At 42.4% G+C, this 27,861-nt stretch overlaps 1 protein-coding gene across 1 annotated transcript in view; it reads left to right on the top strand.

The window, feature by feature from the left end:
- The window catches only part of DLC1 (DLC1 Rho GTPase activating protein), a 408,685-nt gene that overhangs the window by 355,028 nt on the left and 25,796 nt on the right, over positions 1 to 27,861 (top strand). Inside the window, exon 5 of the mRNA XM_047092089.1 lies at positions 23,193 to 23,264. Coding sequence (XP_046948045.1) covers positions 23,193 to 23,264 — 72 coding nt within the window. The remainder of the gene's footprint in view (positions 1 to 23,192; positions 23,265 to 27,861) is intronic.

Here is a 27,861-nt window from a genome sequence, read left to right as displayed (position 1 = left end):
CTACACGCTCAGTGCAGAGCCCAACATGAGGCTCGATCCCACAACCCTGGGATCTTGACCTCATGAGTCAGATGCTCAACCAACTGAGCCACCCAGGCACCCCAACATTGATTAATTGATTTATGGAGAAACCCATAAGATAGAATATGAAGCAACTATAAAAAGTCACATTCTTCAGGTATAGTAAATGAAATAAGATAGTACAAAACAATAAAACTATGATCCCAATTTTATACAACAAAATATCTGTACTTAAAAACCTGACTGGGAGGATAGACATAAAAATGGAATACAGATGTCTGCAATTATCTCTGGTAGTGCAATTATGAGGAGGTTAACTTTTTTCTTTATACTTTTCTATGTTTTCTAACCTTTCTAGCAATGGGTATTTTATAATCGTAAAATTTAAATAATAAGAAAGCAAAGGATTAAATATTATTAGTACTCACAAAATAATGTCCATCCTGAGCTTTCAATGAATTACTTGCCTCCAGCCCCCAAACACTATTAAATGTCCGAATAGACAAAGAATCAAAGGATGCCATTAAAATTGGCTAATTCAGGGGCGCCAGGGTGGCTCAGTCTGTTAAGCATCCAACTCTTGATTTTGGCTCAGGTCCAAATCTCAGGGTTTCCTGAGTTCGAGCCCCTCTCTGGCTCTCTCAAAGTAAATAAACATTAAAAAATTAAAATAAAGTTGGCTAATTCGGTGGAAAAGTAGCCCAGTTTCTTTCATGGAGGCAATTTCTACTTTTTTTTTTTTTTAATACTTATTTTTTGAGAGAGAGAGAGACAGAGTGTGAGTCGGGGAGGGGCAGAGAGAGAGGGACACACAGAATCCGAAGCAGGCTCCAGTCTCTGATTTGTCCACATAGAGCCCCACGTGGGGCTCCAACTCATGAACCGTGAGATCGTGACCTGAGCCCAAGTCAGTTACTTAACCGACTGAGCCACCCAGGCACCCTGGCAATTTCCATTTTGTATTAGCTTGATCTTTGTGTCTTCAGAGCACACATGAAAGAATCAGAGAAGTCATTGGTGAAGACCAAATGGAAGTTGGGAGGGGCAAGAGCTCTGACTTGGTGCCAGGACCCTCTGGGCTCCCTCCTTCCCTGCATGCTGAGCCCCGAGGCCTTGGGCTAATCGTGTACCTGAGCTGCTAAGTGAAATTGTCTTTAAAAGGAAACTCTACTGTAAATATTGTAATTATCTCAGGAAAGAGTGTCCGTTGATTTATCAAATCAGGATTGAGATTTCAGTGTATTCAGACCCTCCACTGAACTATTACAGAACTGTATCTGTACCTACTTTGCACCTAAGAGTTTTCTCCTCCAAGCCCTCTCTGCATGTTCTTTTGTTGTTGTTATTTACTGAACAACAACATTTAATGAATGAATGAATTTAATGAACAACAACGATTATGGAGATTATAATCGACATATAACATTAATTTCAGAGTTGAAATATTATATATACATGTATATTATTACAAATTATTATATATATTATATTATAAGTTATTACATATATTATTCTAAATACATTATTATCAAAATTATGTTATTATAATATACATTTATATTATTACATATAAATATTATATATACATGTATATATATGTATATATTGCAAAATGATCACCACAGTAAATCTAGTTCGAATTGGTCACCACACATAGTTACAAACTGTTTTTTCTTGTGATGAGAACTTTTCAGATCTACTCTCTTAACAGTTTACAGATACCTAGTACAGTGGCTTCAGTCGTCATGCTGTATACTCCATCCCCAGGATGTATTGATTCATGTTCATTTTTGCTTCACCAGCACACTGCCTTTTCCGGGGTCTAATAAATAATTGTTGGATGATGAAAGCACTATGCCAGGCTGGTTCATATGGGATTTAAGTGATTATCTCAAAAGTAGATTTATCTTACATTTATGCATGAACAAGGGACTCCCCGCTCCTCTAAAAATATCACTGGTAGACTAGGTCACCTTCCCCATATTTTAAACTTTTAAGTTGTTCAGAAGACATAATCGAAAAAGGTCTGACTGAACAAGAGAGCTACTCTAAATAAAATTTAAAGGGGGTGAATCTATTTCACTGACTAGCCCTCTCTTTTCCTCTTCTTTCCCCATCTGATACCTCCAGCATTGGGGTTTTAAACATTTCTTTTTTTTTTTTTAATTAAAAAAATTTTTTTAATCTTGATTTATCTTTGAGAGAGAAAGAGAGACCGAGGACAAGCAGGGGAGAAGCGGAGAGAGGGAGACACCTGAGAGAGAGAGAGACAGAATCTGAAGCAGGCTCCAGGCTCTGAGCTGACCCAGGGCTTGAACTCATGAACTGTGAGATCATGACCTGAGCCAAAGTCAGACGCTTAACTGACTGAGCCACCGAGTTGCCCCTTACACACTTCTGGAAAGGTTAAATACCAGGGTGGACAGTGGGGGAAGAACCCAGACTTGGCCATGGAAACTTAAACATAAGTGTGTATTTTAAGGACAATCATTAAATTTCAAATTTAATTATTTGTCTTTTTTAAAAAAATTTTTTTATTAGTTTTCTTTATTTTTGAGAGGCAGAGAGAGACAGAGCACATGTGGGGGAGGGGCAGAGAGAGAGGGAGACACAGAATCAGAAGCAGACTCCAGGCTCTGAGCTGTCAGCACACAGCCCGACGCAGGGCTCGAACTCACGAACCGTGAGATCAAGACCTGAGCCAAAGTCGGCCACTCAACCAAATGAGCCACCCAGGCGCCCCTTTAGTTATTTCTCTTAATCAAATACTGTTTAAAAATTATTTCAAAAACTTTCTATTATTTGTCATATTTCCTTTGAACATTACAAATAATTTCTTTCCACACTGATTTCACAATGCCCCATTGAACACAAATTATATTACAACATTTTCCAAACTCAGGCAGCTTTGAGTTCCTGTGGGAGAGAAATACATTTCCAAAGACACTGCTTGCTTCATATCACTAGAGCAGAGGTTTAAACCAGTTGCCCTGGAGCTAAATGAAGCTCAAAGTTGCAATTACTTGGAATTAGTTTAGATTTTTTAAGTAGTTGCCAGCATCTAAAAATTGGGAGGCTTGAAATAAAATTATAGAAAGCTAGGAGGCTCTTGAAAAATCTTTAAACCCAGAACCATGGGGTAGCTGTGTTAACACAGGCCAACAATCAAGTGAGCCTGAGTGATCCTGCCCCCTTGGGGAGAGCTGGGTTCCCCAGGTCTCCCCACCCCACTGTGGCTTGCTTTCCTCACCAGCGTTATCTGCCTGAGTGTCTGTAGACATTTGAGTTTTTTTAAAAAAGATGCATTATAGTGGCAGAAAATGCTAGAGGATGTCCTTGGGCAATATCAATGGTATCTAATCTTAATCATTAATATAGAGTAGGAGCCAGAGTCACTTAGCTTTCTGTCATTTAGGATGTGATTTTTCTTGCCTTGATAACACACAGTGGAATGTGAAAACATCCACACGATAGGATATCCCAGTGAACAGCTTCCATGAACCTGATGACCAAACTCAGAACATGGCAGCAAGTCAGCAGCACAGGCCCTTGTTCTTGTGTCGAATTGTGGCAACAAAACCTGGTGTAATTTGTGATGGTTTTTTCTTGTCATGGGTTGAAGGGGTTTGGGAGGACAATAGACTGCTGGACAATAGACAATAGACTTAATCCCTGCCTCTCAGAGTCCAGTGTTTCAATACCCAATGTCAGTTAACACAACTTAGCCAACAAGCCTAGTCTACTGTCATCTGCCTACAACAGAAGAAATGAAACGTGGGGTGATGAGTTGAAGGCTAAATGAAGGGGAAGGAGTCGGCACTATCCCCGGGACCCTCTTTCATCTGGTAAAGCACCGCTGTTTGTTGATACTCTTAATGACTTTTCCACTCCTTCCTTCCCCTAGTTTGTAGAGGTGCCTTAGATTCATCAAGGTTAAAGTCAAGATCTCATTTTGTTTTGTTTTAGTCTTCTCCTGGATGACTATTTAAATAGAAACCTCATGTTTCTGTTTGATGTGCCCCCTTAGCAATAGTAATAATAATGGCTAACATCACCAAGTGCTTATTATGTGCTGAGCACTTAGGTGCATTACCCTATTCAATCCTCATTAAAAACCTCAGAAGATAGGCACTAGTTCGACCTCCTTTTTTAAAGATGAAGATACTGAAGTTTGAGAGGCAATATAACGTATTCCTCACTTGGCTATTAAGTGGCCCGACCAGAAAAGTCCTGCTTTCAACCACTGTTGTACAGGTGCGGCAGCCTTCAAAATGTAGCACATCCATTTCTATTAAAAGTAAGAATTAAAATGATGAAAAGTGGGATTTGGCTCAGGACACAGGCTGTGGATAAACCAAAGAATGGAAGAAGGTGAAGAGATTCAGTGAAGGCCACATGCAAAACAATACCTCACCAAGGATAATGTTTTTGGAGTTATTAGTATTATTAGATGATGAGAAATCCATGTTACAGGAACCTCTAGAGAAATGTGATGAAATTAGAGAAGATCCAGAGAAGGCATCATCAATAATCAAGGAGAAAGGAATGGAGTTTGAGCAAGAAGAGGTGAAAAGATTAGCATGTTTTATTCTCAGATACTTAGTGGGGGTGGTTGTATAGGGATTGCACAAACTCCTAGAAACCTAATTAAATTGAATGTAACTTCACACAACTACTAGTAAACATTAAGAAATTATTCTGAGAGTTAATATGCTTTGGGGGAGATGCTTAGAATATCTGTATTTATAGAGTTTGGATTTTTAATAAATAAGGGAAATTAGTATGTTTAGGAGGTGTATTCCTATTTTCTAAGTTTAAAGTACACACTACTGCCTGAGTGGTCTTTTCAAAATTGCAGATCTGGCCAGGGGATGCCTTCATCCATTAAAATGGCTTCTCACTATCAACAACTGGAAAGGATGAAACAATCCTTAACACAGTCACGCAGGGAATTGAAAAGTTCTTGCCCTTACTTTTCCAGCCTCCCCTGGAATCACACTCCACCTTGCTGGCAACTGTGGGCATTTTGACGGTTCCCCCAGCATCCAAACTTCAGAGGGCAGCTCTTCTTGCCTTCTTGGACTCTACTTTCTGGACATTCACAGCACCTCTTTTTCACATGCCCCCTTGTTGCTTCCCCGCCAGATGTAAACTCTGAGCAGGCAGAGGTGGGCAGACCCTTACCTACTTTGGTGTCCCCAGCAGTTGTAAGTAGGTAAAAGCCCTAGAAATATCTGTTGAATAGAAACCCAAACCTGCAAGGCCACTCTCCAGAGCCAGCATTCTGATTTGGGTACATTAGAGAGCCAGTGGCAGAATTAGCATTTTTATTGCTTTTAAAAAACTGGAGTGAAAAAGTGTCTTCTGTATGTCTTCTGTATTTTAAACCATAATTAAGACAGACTAGTCTCCCATTTGCATTTAACCCTATTTAAAGAGACCTTTCCACAACTCCTCTCTCCCCTCCCCTCCTTTATGTATCTCCATCCAAGACACTATTAAATATTTCATTTATTTGCTTCATTTATTGTGCATCTTCCCCACTAGGAAGTAAATTTTAGTAGGGAAGAGAAGTTTCTCTTTTTTGCTCACTGCCATAGTTCCAGAGCCTGGAACAATGTTTGGCACATAATAAATGCTCTTGATGTATTTGTTGAATGAATGAGTTTAATAGTTTTCTTTGACCAGAGGTAATAGACAGAAAGCACCAATTAGCCCCAAAGTAATGCAACCCCAGTCTGAATTTTTAAATATCTTTCAGAGGTTGTATTCACTTGTGATCTTTAAAAATGAGGCTTTCCATTATATCAGGGGCCCTCATATTACAGTGTATCAGAATCACCGAAGGATTTGTAAAAGTGCAGATTATCACCATCGGAAATTATTCTCTGGTGGGGCTCCTGGGTGGCCCAGTTGGTTGAACGCCAACCTCAGCTCAGGTCACGATCTCACAGTTCATGAGTTCGAGCCCTGCGTCAGGCTCCGTGCTGACAGCTCAGAGGCTGGAGCCTGCTTCGGATTCTGTGTCTTCCTTTCTCTGTGTGCCTCCCCAATCATGCTCTGTCTCTCTCTCTCTCTCAAAAATAAATAAATATTTTTTAAAAATGATTCTCTGGTATATTCGACTGGTCCTACCAGTTAGTTACAGGAGGTGCACTGAGTTGAGGCCCAAGGTCCGTAGTTTGGAAAACACTGTGTACACAATAGACTCAACACGTGCTGAGTAAAAACCCAATCCCTCTGTAGAGCAGTGATAATTACTTACACTTGTCCTGTACCCTGCAAGCTTTCGCAATGAATGATGACTGTCCAAGCACAGGTATTCTTCTTCCCATTCTAGATTCATCCCTACCTCCCTGATTCCCCGCCTTTCTGCAAATTTATGCGGTTCCCGCATAATGTGAGGCAGAATCATAGAGATAATTTTAAGTGTGCAAAGCCAACAAGAAAAAGAGGGAAAGTGCGCGATATCGCAGAGTCCAGCTCACGCTTCCCCCGCAAGTAAATGCCTCGAGGCTACAGCCTTTGCCTTCACCCCGGAGGCCCACAATTGAACAGTTCGGGAAGCTTCCCCCAGCCGATGTGGAGGCCAGAGGAAAACATTCCAGCCCCGGGCCGTGGAGGCGCGGGGGCGGGGCCGAGGGGGCGGGGTCAGGGGACGGCCAGAGGCTGTGGCTGGCTCTCCTGCTGCCTGGAGGAGGTGACGGGCGGAGCAACAAGGGGCGGGGTCTGGGGCGGGGCCTCGGACCTGAGGACCGTCAGAAGCTGCGGCCCACTACTTAGGAGGCGCGGAGGAGGCCACGCTGCCCAGCCTAGACCCTCCCCTCGGGGGCGGGCCCTGCGGGAGGGCGCGGCCGGAGAGGCGCGCGGGAGGCAGAGCGCTCCAGCAGCTGGAGCGAAGGCGCTTAGCTCCTGACCCGGCCATGGCCGAAGTTCTCCTCAACAGGAGCAACCGCTCCCGTGCTTCTTGCCCCTCTCCCTGAGCTCTCTCTCCCTTTGACCTCTGGAAAACGCCGAGTTTTTTCTGGGGCCGTGGCGAGGGGTGCGGAGCGGCGAGTAAGGATGCGCTAAGAACCGCCAGCGCGCGTGTCTCGGGTGCCGCCGTGGGTGCAGGCGCGGGAGTTGAGCTGCCTCGACTTCCTCACCGCGCTCCCGCAACCCCCCGCCGCTGTTGATGTGCAGGGAGAAGCCGGACATCATGATCCTAACACGTAAGCTAGACTTGTGCCTTGCCGTCGGGCCAGCTGCGGGAGCCAGCTGCGGAGGGGACTCGCCGCGGAGGAAATGTCACCCCGCCTTGTCAAGTCGGTGCCTGTCGTTCTGTGCTTTTAAAAGGCTTTCCGAGGAAGCTCGGGACCGAGTCGCCCAAATTTCTCGGAGTGGAGGAGGTGGAGTGTGGGAAAAACGAGCGTCATGGTTTGGGGAGGGAGGTCTTAATTTCGGGTAATGACTCCTGGCAACTCACTGCTACGGGGTCACGGGACGGGGCGCCCGGTGGGCTCCTGGAAGGGCTGGGGGCCGGGGGCAACCGCGACTAATGAACTGAAGCCCACGCTAACTTCCCGCTGGGGCTGTGGGTGCGCACCCGGCGGGGGCACACGGAGGGCCGGCTGCCAGCCCGGCCGCGCCGGCGGCCCTGCTCTAAGTCCCAGGCGAAGGGCTCTGGTTCCCAGAGGCGCTGCGCGACCGCCTTTCCGGGGACGTTCGGGGCTCCGTGACTACAGCCCTTCACTATACAAGTCCGAAATCGGTGTGGACTCCCTGAGAGTTTATTATCTGGGGATGTTCAGGCCGCAGTGACCCTTGAAAATGGTTGTTGTTGTTTTTAACTGCTTGAAAGTAAATTGAGGAAAAATCATTGTTTTAGTTTCAAACGGTTTTTGCTCAAATATTTTCAATGCTGGAAAGTAATTCAGACTTAGAAAGGGTTTTGGTGGCTGCTGGCCCCTGGAGAGGGTTGCAAGCCCCTTGGCTTACGTGTGAGGGGCGCCTGCTGGGAAGGTTGCCGGGTGCCTTCACGTGCTGGGGCGTTGAATCGGGTTTCCTAAAATGCGGGGTGGAGATGCCCACGCCCTTGTCTCCGGAGGAGGCGCCAGCGCGGGGCGAGTCCCTGGGCCGGCGAGAGGAAGGAAGGAAGCACGCCCGACTTTTTGCGTAGCGAAGTCACGGCCTTTGGGAACGCTGTCCCACGCTGCCTCTGTGTCCCTGTCCCCATCTCCGACGTCACCGGCTGAGACTTTGATCCTTCCGAAGGAGTTTCTCCCCTGGCCACAGCAAATTGGCCCTGCCACGTGTAATTTGCAGATTATGCAAATCCGCTCATTTTTCCAGCGTACATCCCCTGTTGCGTGCGAGGGGAATCAAAACAGACCAGGGTGAGCCTGGCGAAGTAGGAACCCTTAGGTCCGCAGCCTGCTCGCTGGGCGCATCTGGGAAGTGTTGAGACCTCTCTGCACCTCCTTCGTCTGCATCTCAGGGGTAATAACTGTATTTACCACGCGAGAAGGTTGTGGGGATCAAATGAGCTAATACAAGCGTTTAGTACCGTGCCTGGTATTGATGGTTCACAAATACCCAATTTGTGCTGATCACTGTGGAAGGAAACGCCTGCATATAGTTATTAATCTGCACCTCGGAGAAGAAAACCTTGTCTCACCCTAGTGTTGAGTGAGCCTTTTTACACCCAACATAGCAAACGGTTCATTCTCAGGATTCGGAAGCTCTTTCGGCCCTGGGTGGTGCGGTGGAGCAAAGCAGCCTAGGCACAGCCCTCCACTACAGAAAGATTCGTGAGGGTGGCATGTATGACGCATTTGGGTAGAAAAAAAATCACAGCTCTGGTGAAGGTAGAATACTGAGTCTCAAATTACATTTTTTTTTTTCCAAACTCTGTTTGCCGAAGGGATGAGGGAAAATAATAGCCCGGCAGAACTCTGAATGTAAATCTATCAGCAGCTCCAAGAGGTTGACTAATTCGGCATCCATCTGGACTGCAGGCTGGTCCTCCACAGAGATAATTTGCAGACCATAAGTGTGGAATTAATGGAGGCACCCAGTGCCATCTTGGCTTGCAGACTGTAGCAGATGGCCAGAGGGGTGCCCTGAAAGTCAACAGCCCCCCTAATAGAAGAACTGAAGTCCTGGGGAATGAGTGTCAAATAGCTAGCAGATGTGCGTTCAGAAGTTATTTCAAGACATTTTCTGAGAAAATGTTGGCAATTGCATGTATTAACTTTTTATTGTGGCACGCCAGATTTACAGCGTGGCCCGAGCCTGGCTGCATATTTTTTTCATTAGCACTACTGTTCAGTGTTTAAAATGAAGCACAGCAGACTGACTTTCTCTCCCAGCTGCTCTAAAAGTTTGCTTTTGACCAAAAGAAGAAAAATAAAAAAAGAGAGAGAGATTTTATTTTACTTCTAGCTGAGTGACACCTTACACACCAAGCTGGCCAGAAACTCAAGAACAGGGACTGACTTTGTTTCCTGACTCCACGGGATCAAAATAAGTAGCTTCCCACTTGAATCTTTCCCTAGAGTGGATGAGAAATATGGTTTCAGTGACTTAATCTGTGACTTTAACTTACCAGTTTTAGATCTTATGAGAAACACCACTTACTCCTTCAGAGTGAAAAGGTCGAACAGTTAAGCAATTGACTATGGCCAATTGAAGGCAGCGTTCCAGGTTTTCATCCATTAGGCCAGCCAGAGGCTTTTCCTAGAGTTGTGGAGGGAAGGTGAGAGGCCAGTTGCCCTTTAACCTAAAGCCTTGTTTTGTTTCTTATTTTGTTATTGTTCAATACTATAGTTCAAAGAACTGAGCAAAATTTAAGGGTGTTTTTCCATTAAAAAGGGATATTTGGTTGCTTTTGGAAAATATACCAGATTAATAGGAAAACATGTTACAATTAAATGAGTTATGACTGTAAAGTGAGTGAAAAAGTGTATGTAGTACTTAAACTCTTAACCAGCGTGGGGCTTAGAGGGGATATGGGAGGCCCCATGAAGATGCCCTCCAGTCAGAGTCTTGGTGGGATTCCAAGAGGTGGTTCGAAATACAAAAATAAGTACTTGACTTTCCCTTGGTGTCCCTGTGGAGATTTTAAGCCATGATGCAATGTTAACATGAGAGTGGTTATTTTTATGACCGAGGCAGGTAAATATGCTATTTGAAAATATTCAGGAAAGGGCGATTTGGTCCAGAAGAATGGGGGCATCCAAAGTACAGTGGGTGAAGTGAATCGTGCATTTTTGAAGAGAGCCTTGTGCTGGACAGGATGGTCCAGTATTGTAAACACGAGTTTCTCATGCTTAACTCTCCTTCCTAGCAACAGGAAGACGGAAATGAGGCCATGCAAAAAAAAAAAAAAAAAAAAAAAAAAAAAAAAGCCCCTGAAGGGCTCCAGACAATACTTGACCCACCCTAGCATTTTCCCTGTACAGCCAGAAGACTTGCAAAAGTAAAAATAACTTCAGATGTTTCCCCTTCCTCTCTGGATATTGCCAGATCACTAAAGACCAAATTCTTAGAGCTTTAGAACACCCTAGTCAAACCTGGCCCCGAAGTGTAATGGACATCAAGGCTCACGTCATGCCAAGCCTGTTCTCAAAATTATAAAGCAGACCTGGGGAGAAAGGTGATCTTGATTTTTTGTTCGCATAGTTCAGTGATTAGAAGTCTAAGAGTTCGGATCCAGTAGAGGAGAGAATTTAATTTCTAAACATGGTGATTCCTGAGTTTCATCGAGTGCTCATTTTAACAGGATTTGTCCTTAAACTCTGGAGTTGTGGGGATACCATGCAAAGGAATGATGTGCATGGCATTTAGGACCTCAAAAGTGTAGGACCTAGCAAGTGGTTCCTTGCTGTGGTTATCAGGGGGAACTAATGCCCAGCCATAAAGCGTTAACATCCAAACACTGTGTCCTCAAAAAGCGCAGTCCCCAGTTCGTCTTGTGAAATTAAGAGGAAAATGCTTTTCTGGAGCGGTGTTCACAATTGTCCTTCTATCAGGAATTCCGAGACTTGTGGGTCATTCCTCTTTTAAGAAAGACAGTGCTATAAGATTAAAATTTGCTTTATGGGAGTGGGTTGCTGGTAGGAGTGCAATCAGTGGTGTTTTCTTTCAACCTCAAATTAGTCAGAAATCTAATTAATGGAAAGGGGGGGAAGATTCCTAGCCGAGAAGGGCTCTTCCTGTCTGTCTGCCCTTTTCCTTGTGCGATCCTGTGTTGTTGTTAAGGATTATCATGATCAATGATAAGGAGTAGGGAGTGGTCCTGCTGGGGATTCTTTAATTAGGTCTACTCTGTCTTAACTTTTTTTTCACTATACCTTCCTTGCTGTGGTGCACGGGAAGAAAGGCTTGCGTGTATATTAGTGTGTATAGTCTTATCATCTCTCACAAGGAACAGTCACCCTTCTCTAGTATGAACGCTCCTTTTTAATTTTTGTAAAAAACCCACAGACTTTTGACAGGATGGTAATGATATTATAGAAGCTAAAATTTCTCACATACTTGGCCCTTATTGCACGTTTAACCTTCACCTCGGCGGCTCCAGAAAGACCCATGTGATTATTCCCCTTTTACAGATGAGGAATCCGAGGCTCGGGAGAGTTCCATTCCTTGCGGAAGGTTGCTGGCTGTACGTGGCCGAGCTAGGATTCCAACCAGGTGTGCATGGCTGTCACGTGCAATTGAGGGAGATATGCTTGGCTTGAGTTGATTCAATTTAGGAAACAGTATTTGGTGGCTGGGTAGAGCCCTGCAGTTACTTTGCAGTGTCCTAAGGGACTCACATAGGGCTGTAATCTTAGGGTCCAAAGTTGACAAATTAGTGGTTTCTGTGTTCCCCCCCTCTGGGGCACAGTGAATGGAGACTTGAGCCTTTGTCTTTAACATTTGGGGAAGGAATCTGGGATTCCATTTTCTAGCTTCCATGGACTATAGTGAATAATGCTGTCTTCAGGGAAAGTATTTTAAAATAATATTTCTAAGGGAAAATTCTCTTCCAGATGTCAGTGAAAACATTTGAGTAGCATCTTGAAAATGACTGCCTATTAAGAGATAATGTTGTTGGAAATGTCCTTGCTAGCGTTAAAGCGGGAATTGAGGGAATTGATTTCTCTTAGGCATTCATCCTTGTTTTGTTTTGTTTTGTTTTGTTTTTTTAGTTTGCTGCTGAACTGAGTTTCATAGTAGAAAGTATACTCCTTTTCCATTCATATAAACCTCTGCTTGGTGGCCTTTTCATGTCTTACCCCCCTCCTGTCCCCAGGAGGAAAATCAAAAACTAACTGAAGGCTGAGGTCAGTGAAGCTGGAGTCCTCAGATGCCTTTGACACCTCCCATCCACATTTTGTTCTCTTCCCGCCCCACCTTTGAGTGTCCCGCAGAGAGGATTGCAGGCTGCTTCCTGAAGCTTGTCAGAAAGGCGCCTTCCTTCTTGCAGGAGTCTCTAGAGGATGTCTGAGGGACAGAAGTTTTCCACACCCTGAGGTTGTAGCATTTCCCAGGCTGCAGCGCTGAGGAAGCCATGGAGGAAGGGACCTCGGAGGTGAGATGGCCTGTGGCCCATGACTGAGCTGCACTACAGCCATGCCTTGCCCTTTGTCACACACAGGTGACAGAGTAGATAGAAGACGCTAAAATTCTGAAATCATCTTCACTCCCGAGTCTGGAGAAACTATAAACTCACAAGGGGACAATCTCCGTACGACTCCCATTTTCAAAGATAGCACGAAAAACAGATCTTCCGTGATGCATGCACATTTCTAAAAGTCATTTCATGGGAAATTCCCGAACTTTGCAAAGGCAGCCTGGAAAAACATTGCCTCTTCCCTGGTGAGGAGCAGCCGAGATGCCTGGAAATTCAGTGACTAGTCCAAGGTCATATGTGCTTCAGACCTCTTCCTGCCTGCGTGTGTGAACAAAATGAGGATCTTAATGTGTTTGTAGGAAAATGTATCCATATAAAACCGGAAGCCTTCCTAAACTAAAGAGATGTATCGGAACCAGTTTTGACCATTAGATTGTGTGTGTGGGGGGGACTGGTTGTCACCAGCATTTTTAATGAAAATAATTCTTTAGCTGACCTAGAAGACAGTAGTCCTAATTTTTTCTTACACTTTGTGGCACAAAACTGAGAACATCAAATCCAATAGTGTTTTCTGTTTGAGATTAGACATAGGAATGCCTAACAGCCGCTCTATTTACCAGTTGCTTCCATGTTTTTTATTTTCATTGGTCTTTGTGTAGGGCAACTTGATGCTTCATTATATTCTTGCTTTCTTTTTTCTTGCTGTCAGAATGGACTAAAACCTGAGTGGACAGTTTCTTTAGAATTCCTTACTGTTCCCTCTATTTCTAATTTACTGCCATTTGCACAGTATTTCTTTTTCCTGCCCTATGGCACTATAGAACTTGGGACAAAACCAAAGATTGGGGTTGGAGGTTACTTAGTAGAATAAGCTTTGCTAACATGTGATGAAAGAATTGATGTGCCTGCGAACCTTCCATCATGGAGATGGGGGGTTGGCTACTTTAGGTTTATAACTAGGTATTTTGCCTTGAATCATAAGTTACAAAGGAAGTGGATTATATAATCTTAAAACATCTGCTTCGTTTTATGAAAAAATGAGACTCAGAAAAATAAGATCCCTTAAAAGTATGTTATTTAGATTGTTTCCTTTCTTGAAATTGGCTTCTTAATCTATGCAATTATTATCTTTAAAGGGTTTAGTATTTTAAGAGCTATTTCAAATCATTTTTCTTAGCAATGCATGGTTGCAAATGCATAAGTATTTGATACAGAATACTAGAAATGTGGGCGCATGCTTGTATGTAAACCAAAGGGTTTTTAATCCCACCCCACATAGAAAGGAAATAGAAAAAATGTGGTGATGCTGTATCCATTTCCTTAATAGTTTATTTTCATTTGTGCTGGGTAGTAAGTGCCAGTTTTTGATTAGCTGAAAGATATTTTCTGTTCCTGGAAATAACTGGGTCAGTTTAAGTCTGGATACCTGAGAGAGCCATGTCAACCATGGGCTCAAATTAATGCAGAGCTGTTTGCCTTTGGGAGGGATGAGCACATATTTTTTGATGTGATAAAACAGTATTTTGTAAACACTTGAACTAAATGATCCCCAAAGGGGATGTCAATTGATTTAATTTCTGCATTGCTGGAGTGTCTCTTCATGTGCATAATACCAGGTATAGGCTTGCAGGGTGCGTCTCTCATGGTTTCCTTTTTTTAAGGCAAAACCTTATATTAAGTTGTCATCACATCACTGGGGGAAAAATGGGTCCTTTTTCCCCGTTTACATTATTTCTAGGAATGTTCTTTATTAGAAAGCAACAGATCTGCCACCAGACCTCAAGCAGGAGAGGGAAAGAAAGAAAGAAAGAAAGAAAGAAAGAAAGAAAGAAAGAAAGAAAGAAAGAAAGAAAGAAAGAAAGAAAGAAAGAAAGAAGGGAGGGAAGGAGGGAGGGAGGGAGGAAGGAAGGAAGGAAGGAAGGAAGGAAGGAAGGAAGGAAGGAAGGAAAAACTTAAAAAGGAAACTTTCCAAAACTTGCAGTTTTTGCTTGTACTGAAAAACAGTCTGATGATTTAAAAGTGAGAGTAATCTTTGCAGGCAGTCAAAGTATGCAGAAAGTGCACTAGCCTGGGAGAGCAGGGCAGTTCTGGAACCTTCAGCAAATTACCTAAACTCTGAACCAGCTTCCTCACTGGTGAAGAGAAAAGATGAGAGAAGCTCCAAGAAGCATTTCAGCACCCAACTCACTGATTCTGTAGAAGTCAGGATGCTACTGTTGGCAAAGCATGAACATAAAAGCTCAGTAAACAGAGTAAAACTCAAGGTTTTCTATGGGTTTTCTAAGCATGTTCCTCCTATAAAGATGAATTTTTTAGTTTGAGGGCTGTAGACACACAAATAAGCAAAAATATCTAGGGTTTTGGGCTCCCTATAATATGAACACAGGCATCACGAGGCAAATCAAGGAACTGATCCGTTAAGAACCAAATTACAAATTTTAGCAATAAGCTTCAGTAAATCTGCAAAATTGGGGAATTTACAGCAGTTACTAATGATCCAGTTTTTTGAGGGAAGAAGAATGCCTCCGTGTAATTGGTGATAAATCTGAAAGCTTAACAGTAGTGAGGGAACCTATTCTAAAGGTTGTCTTAGAGAGCAGGGGAAATTGGCATAAAAAAGATCTGAGAGTCAGAAGCCTGGGGAGTTTACAAAGCCTATGGCAATCCCAGGTTTTACAGATGAGGAAACTGGTCCAGACAGATTATTTTCTCAAGGCTACTTAACAAAGCAATGCATTCTTTCCTGAACCTGTTTTCCTGACCTGTTGCAGGTAATACTTTGCCATCTTGGTGTGATGGATTATTAGAAAGTTTTACGTTTTCTAAAACAAAACTGTTTTACATCTGAAGAAATAATGTTGGCTGCTCTTTGGGTAACCAGGCTAAGGAGATGCCTGTATGTGCTCTGTGGGAGAACCTGCTTTCCACTTCATGCCTCCCTTCCTTTGTCAGTGTTACAGTACATGGGACCGATTAGCATCCTTTCACAAACTCCAGTGCTTCACCACCCCTCCACCTTTACTCGGAATCTTTTCTCCCCCATCCGCTCTTACCTAGGAGATTATGTTAGCCTCCTTGAAGGCTGAGCATAGACCATGTGCCCAAGCAGCCCCCTCCCACCTCTGAATTCATACATGTCTTTCCTGTGCCTCATCACATTCTCCTCCGTACTACATGTTTGTTCTTAGTTTACTCTTCCTTCCTTCCTTCTTTCTCTTTTCTTTTCTTTTCCTCTCTCTCCCCCTTCCTTCCTTCTTTTCCTTTCTCTCTGTCTCTTTTCCTTCCTTCCTTCCTTCCTTCCTTCCTTCCTTCCTTCCTTCCCTCCCGCCTTCCTTCCTCCCTTCCTGCCTTTGTAAGAAAAAACTATGGTGTGAGAACAATACATTTCAAACTGGTGGCTTTGGTGAGTAACATAACTACTTTTTTAAATGGAATTGAAAAGTGTAAGACTGCATAACTAATTTTAAGTGTTATTTGGTGAAACTTGTTTCAGTTCTGCATATGCTGGTACAGACACGTGTGTTTGTATACGTGAATGTGTGTGTGTGTGCACACGTATACATACATTTGTGTACCAGGTTATAATGTAAAATGTATTTCTTATCATGGATCCTGGTCAGAAAAAAATAGGAAAACCACTTCCCTAGAACAAAAGTCATATCGTGGCTGTGTAATATTTATTGAGCAACTACCTTGTGCCCCACGCTGCTGTAGGTGCTTAGGATGCATCAGAGAGCAAAGTAGACAAAGAAACTCACCCTTTTGGAGCTTACAGAGGGGAAAGTAAACATAATACATATTTTGGAAGGAGACAAAATAAAGCAGGAAAAGGGGCATGGGGTGGGTGGGAAGAGGCCAGTATAGCTGGATCAGTTAGCTCGAGGGAGATTGGGTGACAGATGGGGTATATGAAGAAGTTAGGGCATGTGGGCCGTAGGTAGTTTCACCTGTGAAATGAGTACTCACTGGTGTTCTGTAGCAGGTCACTTGGGCCTTAACAAACCCAAAGACCTTAGAATAGCCCTTAGGAAACCAGTTCTTTCCCTAGTAGAGGATCATCGGACACTGTGTACTCAACTGTGAATTACCTTTCCATTTGGCTTCCTGCTACTGGGCAGGAACCTCTGTCTGATTGTCCCTGAGCACAGCTGGAGCATACTTCGGAGATGTTCAGTAAATAATTACTGAGTGAAGGGGGGAAATGAAGGATGATTGGCTTCACTTACATGTATGACTATACCAGAATATTCCTGAAGGTAGATTTGGGTCCGCCCCTGTTAGGCCAAACAGACTTAGAAACTGAATTAGTATCGACTGGCCTTCCAGAAGCTTCCTAACTGGTTTCTTTCAGAATATGCACAACAGATGTTTAGAATGCTTTTAGGCACCTGAGGGTAGGAATGTAGTTGCTAGTCAAAATCTTGGCTGTGATTAAATAACATTAAAGTGTAATAAATATTACTATATACATTCTGCAATCTGACTTAGGCCATCTAGAAATTCATTTTACGGAGGTAAATCCTGATAACCAGTCTCTTTGGCAGTTGTGTAGGTTTAACATTTATTTTTATTATTAATTGCAAAGAGAAGGGGTTTTGCATTATAGTTCTCAGTCTGTTTCTGAAAGGAAGAAAATATTAATGGATTCTTTTTTTTTTTTTCCTTCAAACAAATCTATTTGTACTTCCAATATGGAAGAAGTACTCTTTCAGGACATAAATGAATTAAGAAGCTTTGGGTAGGTGCACCTCACCCAGCGTGGGAAAGGTAGGAGAGAAAAGTTGACAGGGTGGAGAAGGGAGAATTTAGGAGTAAGGGGGAGAACAGATTAAGAGCTTGCAGTGTGAGAGAGCATGATGCATCCTGGGAACCTCAAGGAATTCAGTAAGATGAGCAAAGCTTGCATTTGGAGGCCTTCCAGGAGACAAATGCATAAGGCAGAGGCCAAATTAAGAAGGTTGTGGGTCTGCCGAGGAGTTTGGACTGTATCTGAAAGGTGGTGGAGAGTCAGTGAAGAATTATAAGCAGGAGAGTAACATCATGAATTATGTATTTCATAAAAGCGAATCCAGGGGCTCGGGGACTCTTGGACTAGGATAGATTTGTTGTGGGCAGGGAGGGGCAAAGCTTATCACAGAATTCAGTTGGGAGATCTTAGGATAATCCAGGGAGAAAGAGTCCAGACACCGGAATACAGAGAAATGTTGTGTGGCTCAGTGGTTCTCAATCCAGGCCAGCCTTAAATTTACCTAAAGAGCTTTTTTTAAAAGATCCTCCCTAGACTGAGAAAATCCAAATACCTGGGAGTAGGTGGTGGTTCCTTAAGCTGATGCCTACTGCATCCAGGGCTGACAGCCGTTGAGATCAAGTTTTTGAGGCCATGGTTTGCTTCTCCAGTGGGCTGCCCCATGAAGCCTGTGCAACAGTCCTGTAAAATTGGCCACCTCAATGGTAGCTGGAAAATGGGTAAAAAGAATCTTCTTCCATTGGAAGAATCTATGTGACCAGGGTGGGGAAATGAATTTTGTTTTGGATCAGAAAATACCACCTGCCTTCACACAGCTAATATGTTTCTCTGTGGCTGTAAAAGCATCAACATTTCCATTGATCTTTGCCCACAGGTCTGTCATATTTGGGGGAATCCAAGGAATCTGGAAAGTGCTTGAATTTTCTTGCATTCTTCCAATTCCTTAGACTTTTATTTAAGAGATACATTCCATGTAGTTGTGGCATTTGCCTTGAGTCCTGATTTTGGTAGCCTGTTGTCAAAGAAGGCAGGGAGCCTGACGGTTCCTACTGTGAAGATAGGGCACACAGAAGATGGAAGTAATCACATCTCAACCCAATTACTGTTGCTCAACTGGTTAAGATCAGTGAGTTCAACAGAATGATGACGGGGTTGGGAATTTCTATTTAACTCACTGTTGAGGGTAAGGGGAAGACAGGGTCATCCCTTCATGCCGGGAAATGTGCAAATATGGACTAATGGTTCCCAGCCTTACACAAAAGGGTCTCCTGGACCTCATTCATCTTATACAACTAACCACTAAAGCTGTTTCCAATAAATATTTCCTGTTTCCTCAACACATTTGTCTGTTGTTTGCTCAGAGAAAACCCAGGCGTTAAAGCAGCATTGTATTTCCATTGTGCTTTTGGTTTCTGATGGCATTTTTGCCCAGTAGAGAATGTTTTTAAAAAATCATCTTCAGGGGCGCCTGGGTGGCTCAGTCGGTTAAGCGTCCGACTTCAGCTCAGGTCATGATCTCAAGGTTCATGAGTTCGAGCCCCACGTCAGGCTCTGTGGTGACAGCTCAGAGCCTGGAGCCTGTTTCAGATTCTGTGTCTCCCTCTCTCTCTGACCCTCCCCCACTCATGCTCTGTCTCTCTCTGTCTCAAAAATAAATAAACATTAAAAAAAATTTTTTTTTAAATCATCTTCAGGGTGCCTGGGTGGTTCAGTTGGTTAAGCATCCAACTCTTGATTTTGGCTCAAGTCATGACCTCACAGTTCATGGGATCGAGCCCCGCAGCAGGTTCCACTCTGAGCATGGAGCCTACTTGGGATTCTCTCTCTCCCTCTCTCTATGTCCCTGCCCCCCCCCCGCCCCGTCTCTCTCTCTCTCTGTCTCAAAATAAATAAAAAACATTAAAAAAAATCATCCTCATAGTTGCATATATTGAAGGAAAAGTCATACCTTTAGAGCCAGTTAGAGACCTCTAAAAATGGGCATGAGAATTTAGTGACTGAAGTAATGCAATGTATACATGGTTTTAATATTTTATTTATTTTTCTTTAATTTCTTTAACATTTAGTTATTTTTGAGAGACAGAGAGAGGCAGAGCATGAGCAGGGGAGGGGGAGAGAGAGAGATACAGAATCTGAAGCAGGCTCCAGGCTCTGAGCTGTTTGTTAGCACAGAGCCCGACGCGGGGCTTGAACTCATGAACGGCAAGACCATGACCTGAACTGAAGTCGGATGCTCAACTGACTGAGCCACCCAGGCGCCCCAATGGTTTCAATATTTTAAATGTTGCTCAGTGTTACATATATATTTTTAAGGGAAGAACCTGTCTTGCTCATTTCTGTGAGTCCTAGTTCTGTCTCCACTGTGGCATTTGAATGTAAAGAAAACTCATTTTAAGAACTTATTTCTCTGCTTGTTTCCTCGTCTGTATAGAGATTTTAGTAATCCATGTTTTAGGATCAATGTGAAAAGTAAATGAATTAATATGCCTTTTAATGCTTAGACAGGGTCGTGCACATATGAAGCACTCAATAAAAGTTAGCCATTGAGGGGCGCCTGGGTGGCTCAGTTCGTTGAGCAACCAACTTCAGCTCAGGTCATGATCTCATAGTTCGTGAGTTCGAGTCCCACATCGGACTCTGTGCTGACAGCTCAGAGCCTGGAGCCTGCTTCACATTCTGTGTCTCCCTCTCTTTCTGCCCCTCCCCTGCTCATGCTCTGTCTCTGTCTCTCTCTTTAAAAAAAAAAAATAAAAAAATAAAAAAGTTAGCCATTGACAGAATTGTCGGGAGGGAGGCATCTGGGAGGCAGCATTTGGGATAGACCTTGAAGGATGCATGAAATTTGACACTGAGAACAAGGAAGATCATTTCATGCCGGGAAGTCACAGTGGTGTATGGGGAGATGAGCACTGAGTTTGCTTTCGCTGGGAGACAGAGTGAATAGAGAGAGCTGAAAAATCAGGCTGCATGCCTCCCGGAGAGCTGGGGAAACCATGCAGAGGTGTTCAGACTTGATTTTCCAAGCAGCGGAGTTCTAGTGAAGTTAGAGACAAGATCAACACTATAGATTGGGAAGTGTGATGAGCCAGGATTCTCTCCTCTGAGAGAGGACAGAATTGGAGACGTGGCGCTTTAGTTGGGAGACAAGAGGGAAAGTTATGGACTGGATCGGGGGCGAAACCAGAAAGGGTGTTCTCTACTCGACTTGGATGTAGATATGTATTCACTTCACGTTAAATAAAATGAAAATACTGATTTTTTTTTTCCCAAATCAGCACTTACATCAGACTGTTACCATTTTCTCTCAGTAATTGGAAAGGGGTGGGAGTGAAGTCCGTAACTATTTCATTTATTAAAAAACCAGTGACAACTTTTTACAGTTTTTACAGTGTTCTAATTCTGATGCCTAGAGGAGCAGTGAGTTTTCAGTTGTTCTTCACCCAAGGGTTCACGAGTGGACATTCTTAAGTGGAAGCTAGATATGATACAGACTTTTCCTATTTCCCATGGTTTCACACCTGAAAGAAAGACACATTATCGTCTAGTTTAGGGTAAGGAAGGAAGGTCAAGTACCTGGATCTCTGCAGTTCTTGAAAATACTGCTTTTTAGCCATTGTAAGCCTTTAACTAGAGTATCTGCTGAAGAAGCAGAGCTTTGCCTGTTCACACCATTCCTTTCTAACCAAGTGGCCCTGAGAAGTGTGGCTATTTGGACACAGCTTTTTAGATGAATCTGTGATCACGTGGGGGCTTTTCATTTCCTTGGTGGTAGGGAGTGAGTTAAGAGAATGACAAGATAGCAATAAGTATTTTGGGTTTCTGAAATCACTGGGGGCCTTAAATGAGCAATATGTTTGAGAACATCTGGTAATTTGTAAAGTATTATATAAATAAATATGAAGGCTTTTTAGAAAAATGCCTTGTATCTTACATGCCTCTTGGCAGGAAGCCATTGTAATAAGAAAATCAGAAACATGCTCTAAATAGGTAGCAATATTGGCCGGTGAAGTGTGTCTAATTCAGGCTTTTGTGCGTGTGCTGACCCAGTGTCATGTCTCAATGTAAGTCAGAAAAGAATGGATGTTGAGAATTTCTGGTTACTCACCACTTGTTGAGTAAAATATTAAGAGAGCAAGCACATTTACTTTTTAACAATCTGTTGTTCAGAGTCTAACAATCTGTTCAATGGAAATACCTCTAAATAGTCAGGAAAAGCGAGTAATTTTTTTTTAATTTTTTTTAAACAAACACTTAGCTTTTTTTCTTTCCTTGTCTGTCTTTGAACAGGGGTCACAGAGATAGAGGAAAAAAAGTTTCCTTCTTCTTTTAAATAAAACGTCGAGCTTTTATGTTTTTCCAGCAATACAGTTGTCTAGAAAGTGTTTATTTTATGATTTTATGTAAAGCTTCTTTAATCCCTTTCTGAGACAAGGTGTGGATATGAATACATGAAAAAAATGTTAACTACACGTAATTCAAACTGGACAATTCTATATATTCTTCTATTATGAGCAAACATTGAGGTTCTTATATATGTATGTCACTTTTCCCTCCTGTCCTGAATTCACTCCTGAATCTCATGTTTAATAATGCTGCTTTCATCACTACGCTGAAGAGATTCATGAAAGTAAACTTGGCCATGTCATTTTTTTCCACTCGAGTGCCTTAATTGATTTAGTTTAGGTATTTATTGACTAACTCATCAGGAGATAGCAGGTTGTTTTTTGCTTTGGCGTGCTCTATAAGGACATCCCTACTTGCTTTAAAGAATTTGAGTGTTCTAAATTACCTTTATTTAAAGGCCAAGGAATTTGTGAAATGATAGGAGAAAAACTGCTGTGAAACCGTAAAGTTACTAGACAAAAGTAAGATATGTATGCTTCTCCTAATATGGATTATCCGCCTCCCTCTGGCTCAGAGGAGAGATGCTTAATGAAGATTTGAATCTGGAATAAATTAATCAATGTTGAAGCATTTATAAATGAGTCAATCGCCTTACATAACTGAGTACTCTCATGGCCTGTGGAAGGTGGGAAGAAGAGTTGAAAGAATATTCTTTGTGCAAGCAGAGAAACTAATGAGTGTGCCCCAGACCTGCTCTGTGAGTCAGTTTTAACTGGATTGTAAGTACCGCTTGAGTGAGTTTGAACACAGTGTGTCAGGTGCTCTTGGGCTTTCTGTTTATCAATACTATCTACAAGATGTTAACCACAGGGAAGCAGAGCTTTATTAGGCATTTTGGCCTGCCAAGATTGTGGGATTTATGGACTTAATGCCCTCTGGGTCACCTGACAGCCTGGGTCTCTACTGCTGGATGCACCTAAAGGCACATTGCCTCAGCACCTGGACCTTCTTTGCACGTCCCATTGTGGGGCAGAAGGTCTGTTCCATTGGGCAGGTTAGTTCTCTTCCAGGGTGTCACGTGTATTTGGTGGCCTTTTGTTGATGTGAAGAGTAAGCCAGGTTAGACCATCTGGGCTTAAAATTATTTAATCCCTCTTAAAACTGCTCATTGTGCCCTGTTTTCCTACTGATTTGTAACCAGAACACAGGAGCAGCACAGAATAGTAACCTACTGTTAAGACCCCATTTTTATTTTTTAAGGAAAGTCAGGTTGTTGTGTGCATTTTTTAAAGTCTGAAGAGATGCACAATAATTTAAATCATTTGAATTACGTGGCTTTTATGTATGTGTTTATGTTTGTTTTGCTTATCCATTGTCAATAGGCCTATTTTGCTTCTATAACAAAATCAGAGTTTGTTAAGGAAGAAAGCATGCTGAGGTCCACATGACTCACACTGCTGTCTTTCTTCTGTTCTATTACAGAAATTGAAGCCAAGGAAGCTTGTGATTGGCTACGGGCAACAGGTTTCCCCCAGTACGCACAGCTTTATGAAGGTGAGCGGGCAATGCCACTTTTTTTTAATTGGCGCAATCATATCCTTGGTTCATGATATTATTGATCTATGATTTAGTTTCAGACATTTTAGTGTTCATTAAAGTAGTTCATTAAGAAAACAGTGTAGCAAGTCATAAGACCCTCATCACTCAAAACAAAAGCTAGGAACATGATGATAATGCAACTAACATCTTCTCCCATTAGGCCCCTCTACTCCCCTTACCCAAAATAACGGTCATCCTGAAACTTCTATTTGTCATTTTCCTTTTGCACTTTCCTAATACATTTTTATAAAGTTGCTTTTACCCTTATAAAAAGGATATTATGCTCTATGTAATCTTGTAGGATTTAATTTTTTTCACTTACTAGTATATTGTTAAGATTCTTCTATACTGTGGGTCCCTCTAGGTCACTTGCTTTGACTGCTGTGTAAATAGCCCGTTGTGTGGGTAGACTGCAGTTTATTCACATTCACTCTCCGATTGGTGGGCATTTCAGCCTTTTCTGTTTTACTTTTATAAACTGTAGTCTTAGGAACATTCTTGTACATTGTAGTACTCTTGTGGTACATCTGCAGTAATCTGTCTTGTCTGTAATACGCAGAAGCAGAATTATTAGGTGATGGAGAATACGTATGTTCAGTTTTACAGTGCAGATTTTTCAAATGTGCTTATACTGATTTTCACCCCTACCAGTAATTCTATAAAGATTCTGTCTGTTCACATGCTCTCAGCACTTGATCTTGTCAGACTTTAATTTTTGCCAATCACGTGGATGTATTTTGACTTCAGTTTCCCTGAGCGTGAATGGTAATGTTCGTTTCTTCATGTCATCTGGCCATATGCATTTGCTCTTCTGTGAAATGTCTGTTCCCCATTTTTCTCGTGAGTTGATAGCACTTTTCATAATGATTTGTAAGAGCTCTTCATTCATTCTAGCAAGCCTTCATTGGTCATGTGTTGCAGATATATTCCCCCAGGTTGTAATTAGGCTTTTTACTGTTGTTTAAGACTGTCATTTGATGAATATTATCTTTTCTGTGGCATTCACATTTTTAATTAAGAAAAATGGACCTTTAAAAAAAAAGAAGATGATGATCTAGGCTGGATTTTTACTCTTTCATTTTGTCACCAGTGCCCTTAGCGGTTACTGGGATGCTGCAGCCCAGGATGAAGGGCTCCTCAGGTGTGGCTCATCCTGAGCTTCCGGACCAGGTGTGGGTGGAGCATACGTGCAGGTGGCGAAAGGAATAAGCTATTCATTTACATGGGATTCTTATCATACTGTACATGTTATCATTCAAAAAGAATTACAGGGGCACCTGGGTGGCTCGGTCGGTTGAGCGTCCGACTTCGGCTCAGGTCATGATCTCGCGGCCTGTGAGTTCGGGCCCTGCGTCGGGCTCTGCGCTGACAGCTCGGACCCTGGAGCCTGCTTTGGATTCTGGGTGTGTGTCTCTCTCTCTCTCTCTGCCCCTCCCCCACTCATGCTCTCTCTGTCTCTCTCTCTCTGTCAAAAAATAAATAAACATTAAAAAAATTTTTAAAATAATAATAAAAATAAAAAGAATTACAGGCGTGCCTGGGTGGCTCAGTGGGTTAAGCGTCAGACTCTTGATTTCGGCTCAGGTCATGATCTCACATTCGTGAGACTGAGCCCCACATCGGGCTGAGCGTGGAGCCTGCTTAAGATTCTTCCTCTCCCTCTGCCCCTCCCCCACTGGTGCATGCACACACACTCTCTCACTCTCTCTTAAAAAAATAATAGGGGGGTGCCTGGGTAGCTCAGTTAGTTAAGCGTCCCACTTTGACTCAGGTCATCATGATCTCCCGGTTCGTGAGTTCGAGCCCCGCATCAGGCTCCATGCTGACAGTGCAGAGCCAGGAGCCTGCTTCAGATTCTGTATTTCCCTCTCTCTCTCTCTGCCCCTCTCCCACTCATACTCTGTCTCTCTCTCTCTCTCAAAAATAAACATTTAAAATAAATAAATAAATGGTAAAAAATTACAGTTGTGAACCAGTGAACTCCATCTATATGGGTAATTTGCAAGCAAATGTTGGGTGAATAGTGAAGTGATTCCTAAATTGAGAATAAATTAAATGACCAACAGGACTTCTTCCACCTGAAGGATCTTTGTTTCCTCAACTCTGCTGAGATGATGACACTAAATATCTCTCATTCATTCATCCATCATCCATTCAGCTAATCAACAAACCACTATTAATTCTACACCAACAGGGATGCCCAGCACTGTGGTAAATGCTACATATTCTATAAAAATAAAAGCGTCATTCAGACGTGAAAGAGGACTTTTAAGGGATTGCCAGAATCTCAAAAAGCAAACGTAATTTTGGTTGATTTACATTTAGAAAATACGTCTTTTTCATCACCTAAGAAGGAAGGGGATGCCATCATGTGACAAAATTTCTAAAAGAGTCAATTGAAATGAAATATTTTCACCAAGGATGTCTGGCTCTTCTCACAATAAATAGTGAGTGTAAAACATGTCTTTTCCTCTAGGGTAATAGGAATCAGACTTCTTACTGGAAAGTGGCATTGGGCTCTCAGGCGGAGCGAGTGGTCACTAGCAACCTTCTTTAACACATGAGCAAAGCCCGTGAGCCCATGCTAAGAGTAGGTATAGTTCGTAAGCTCAGAAGTGCTAGACATGATCAGCAGGTTGCCTTGAAGAGGGATATGGAGTGGGTGGGTGAGAACTCCCCAGAAGGAAATCAGGCAGAGACCATAGAGATCATCTTTATTTCCCTAGCTCACTCAGCTAAAATAATTCATTACCTAATTTACACTACCTGCTCTTGTTCATTGTGGCCCAGACTCAATGTGTGGTATTTTCCCATGAAGCTGAATTCAGAATTATTTTATTGCTAGACTGTGTAAAATATCTTATTATTCCTCCATTGTAGAGATCTCGCATTCCTTCTCCTTTTTTCTTGTTTCTTTCTTTTTTGAAAGGTACTTGGTTAACGTGCATGCTTATTATGGTGGAGTTGCCTATCTGTCCCTTAGAGAGAATTTCTGACCTATTAACATTTAGAGTATCTCTGTCTTTCATAAGTGCTTGGAGGTAGGGAGGGCTGGGGAGGGACCTCCCTTGTATTGCATTCAATTCACAGCTCCACTGGAGACAGGGAAAGATAATTGCATTAGCAGTGGCAGTAAGGTGGCCGTCCTTTTGTTCTTCTGTTTAGAAATTAAATTTCCTCCAATTATGTTCATTTTTGGTGTTGATTTGCTGCCAAGCAGCACTTTGTGAAGTGTGTGTTTGCTAAGACTCGGTCCCAGCCTCTGTCTTCCTTCTTAACGCATCCTAAAATTCAGACTGCATTTTCATGGAATATGTTTGGGATCTCTTCACATTTAGAAGTCTTTTGAAGCCTAAGCCTGCTTTCGAGATAGACTGTGCATTGTTCTGGGCTATAATTCCTGCACTACATCCTGCCACTCTGTGCAGCAACCCACACATTCCTTGTCTTCCTGTTTTGCTTTATTTTGGTCTTCGGCGATTTATACTTCCTGCCCTTAAAGCCAAGCTGGACGATTAAATCCTAACATGAAGAACTAAGAGCTTCTTCTGTACATTGGTAAATCATATCTTTTAAAAAACAGTCCTTTCAGAAGAGTCTAGGCAAATAAGAGAAAATCATTTATTTAATTATTTCACTTGTCTTACATCTAGTCCCTATGTACTCGAGAATTTTTTTTTTTAACAGAATCTTCAAGTTAATTTGCATCAGAAAAGAATCTAAAATACAGTTCTGGGTACAATAAGTTAGAATTGCTAAAATAACACAGTCGTGATCTCCTATACACTTAACAGACATGGGAGCTTTTAATTCACAGTTACAGATCTGATGTTCCGCTGTGAAAGTATTAAAAATATATTCTTTAATGTCAGCTCTGTCATTTAATACCTGACGCTCTGGGTGTCTGTTCAAAGTGATATAAAACGCCACAACCTCCAAATAGCTTCATAGTCTACTGTGTTTGTATTTACAATAGTTTACATTCACTATGAGCCTATAGTGTTGGTCTATAAGTTAATGAAGAGATAAATTCCTGCAATACTCAATTTCATATATTTCTTCATAAATCTTGGGCTGCTTCATTGGTCTGCCTGCATTATTCAGGGAATAGTATCAATAATCTAACTCTCACTTTCAGAAAAACGAAGAATAGACTCTATCACTCATTATGTTAATTTCCAACGTTAAAAAAAAAAGATACTCTTTATCATTATCTCTAGCAAACAGATTGTTAAGAATACGGAGCTCCATTCTATAAAACCAGCGACTGGAAGTTGGAAACCATAAAAATGTAACAGTCAGCTGAAGAACTAGGACATTCATTACCAATCACCTGTATCCCCAGAACTCCTGAGAGCGGGTCTATCCCAGTATTGCAGCATTAGCCATTTTAGAGGCCATGGGGTTGGTTTTTGTTTTTTGTGGTTTCTCTCTCTCTCTCTCTCTCTCTCTCTCTCTCTCTCTCTCTCTCGGTTATGGTAATCATGGTTTCCTGCCTTTCTGACTTATTTCACCTATTCCTGGCCCACAGAGGTGCACAGAAGAACTCATA

Source organism: Lynx rufus, unplaced genomic scaffold, assembly GCF_022079265.1.
Source record: "Lynx rufus isolate CCGP_SWC_20201006 ecotype Redwood Valley unplaced genomic scaffold, mLynRuf1.p SCAF_3, whole genome shotgun sequence".
Lineage (NCBI taxonomy): Eukaryota > Metazoa > Chordata > Mammalia > Carnivora > Felidae > Lynx > Lynx rufus.
The sequence above is the reverse complement of the archived record's forward strand: the minus strand, read 5'-3'. Positions and strand labels throughout refer to the sequence as shown.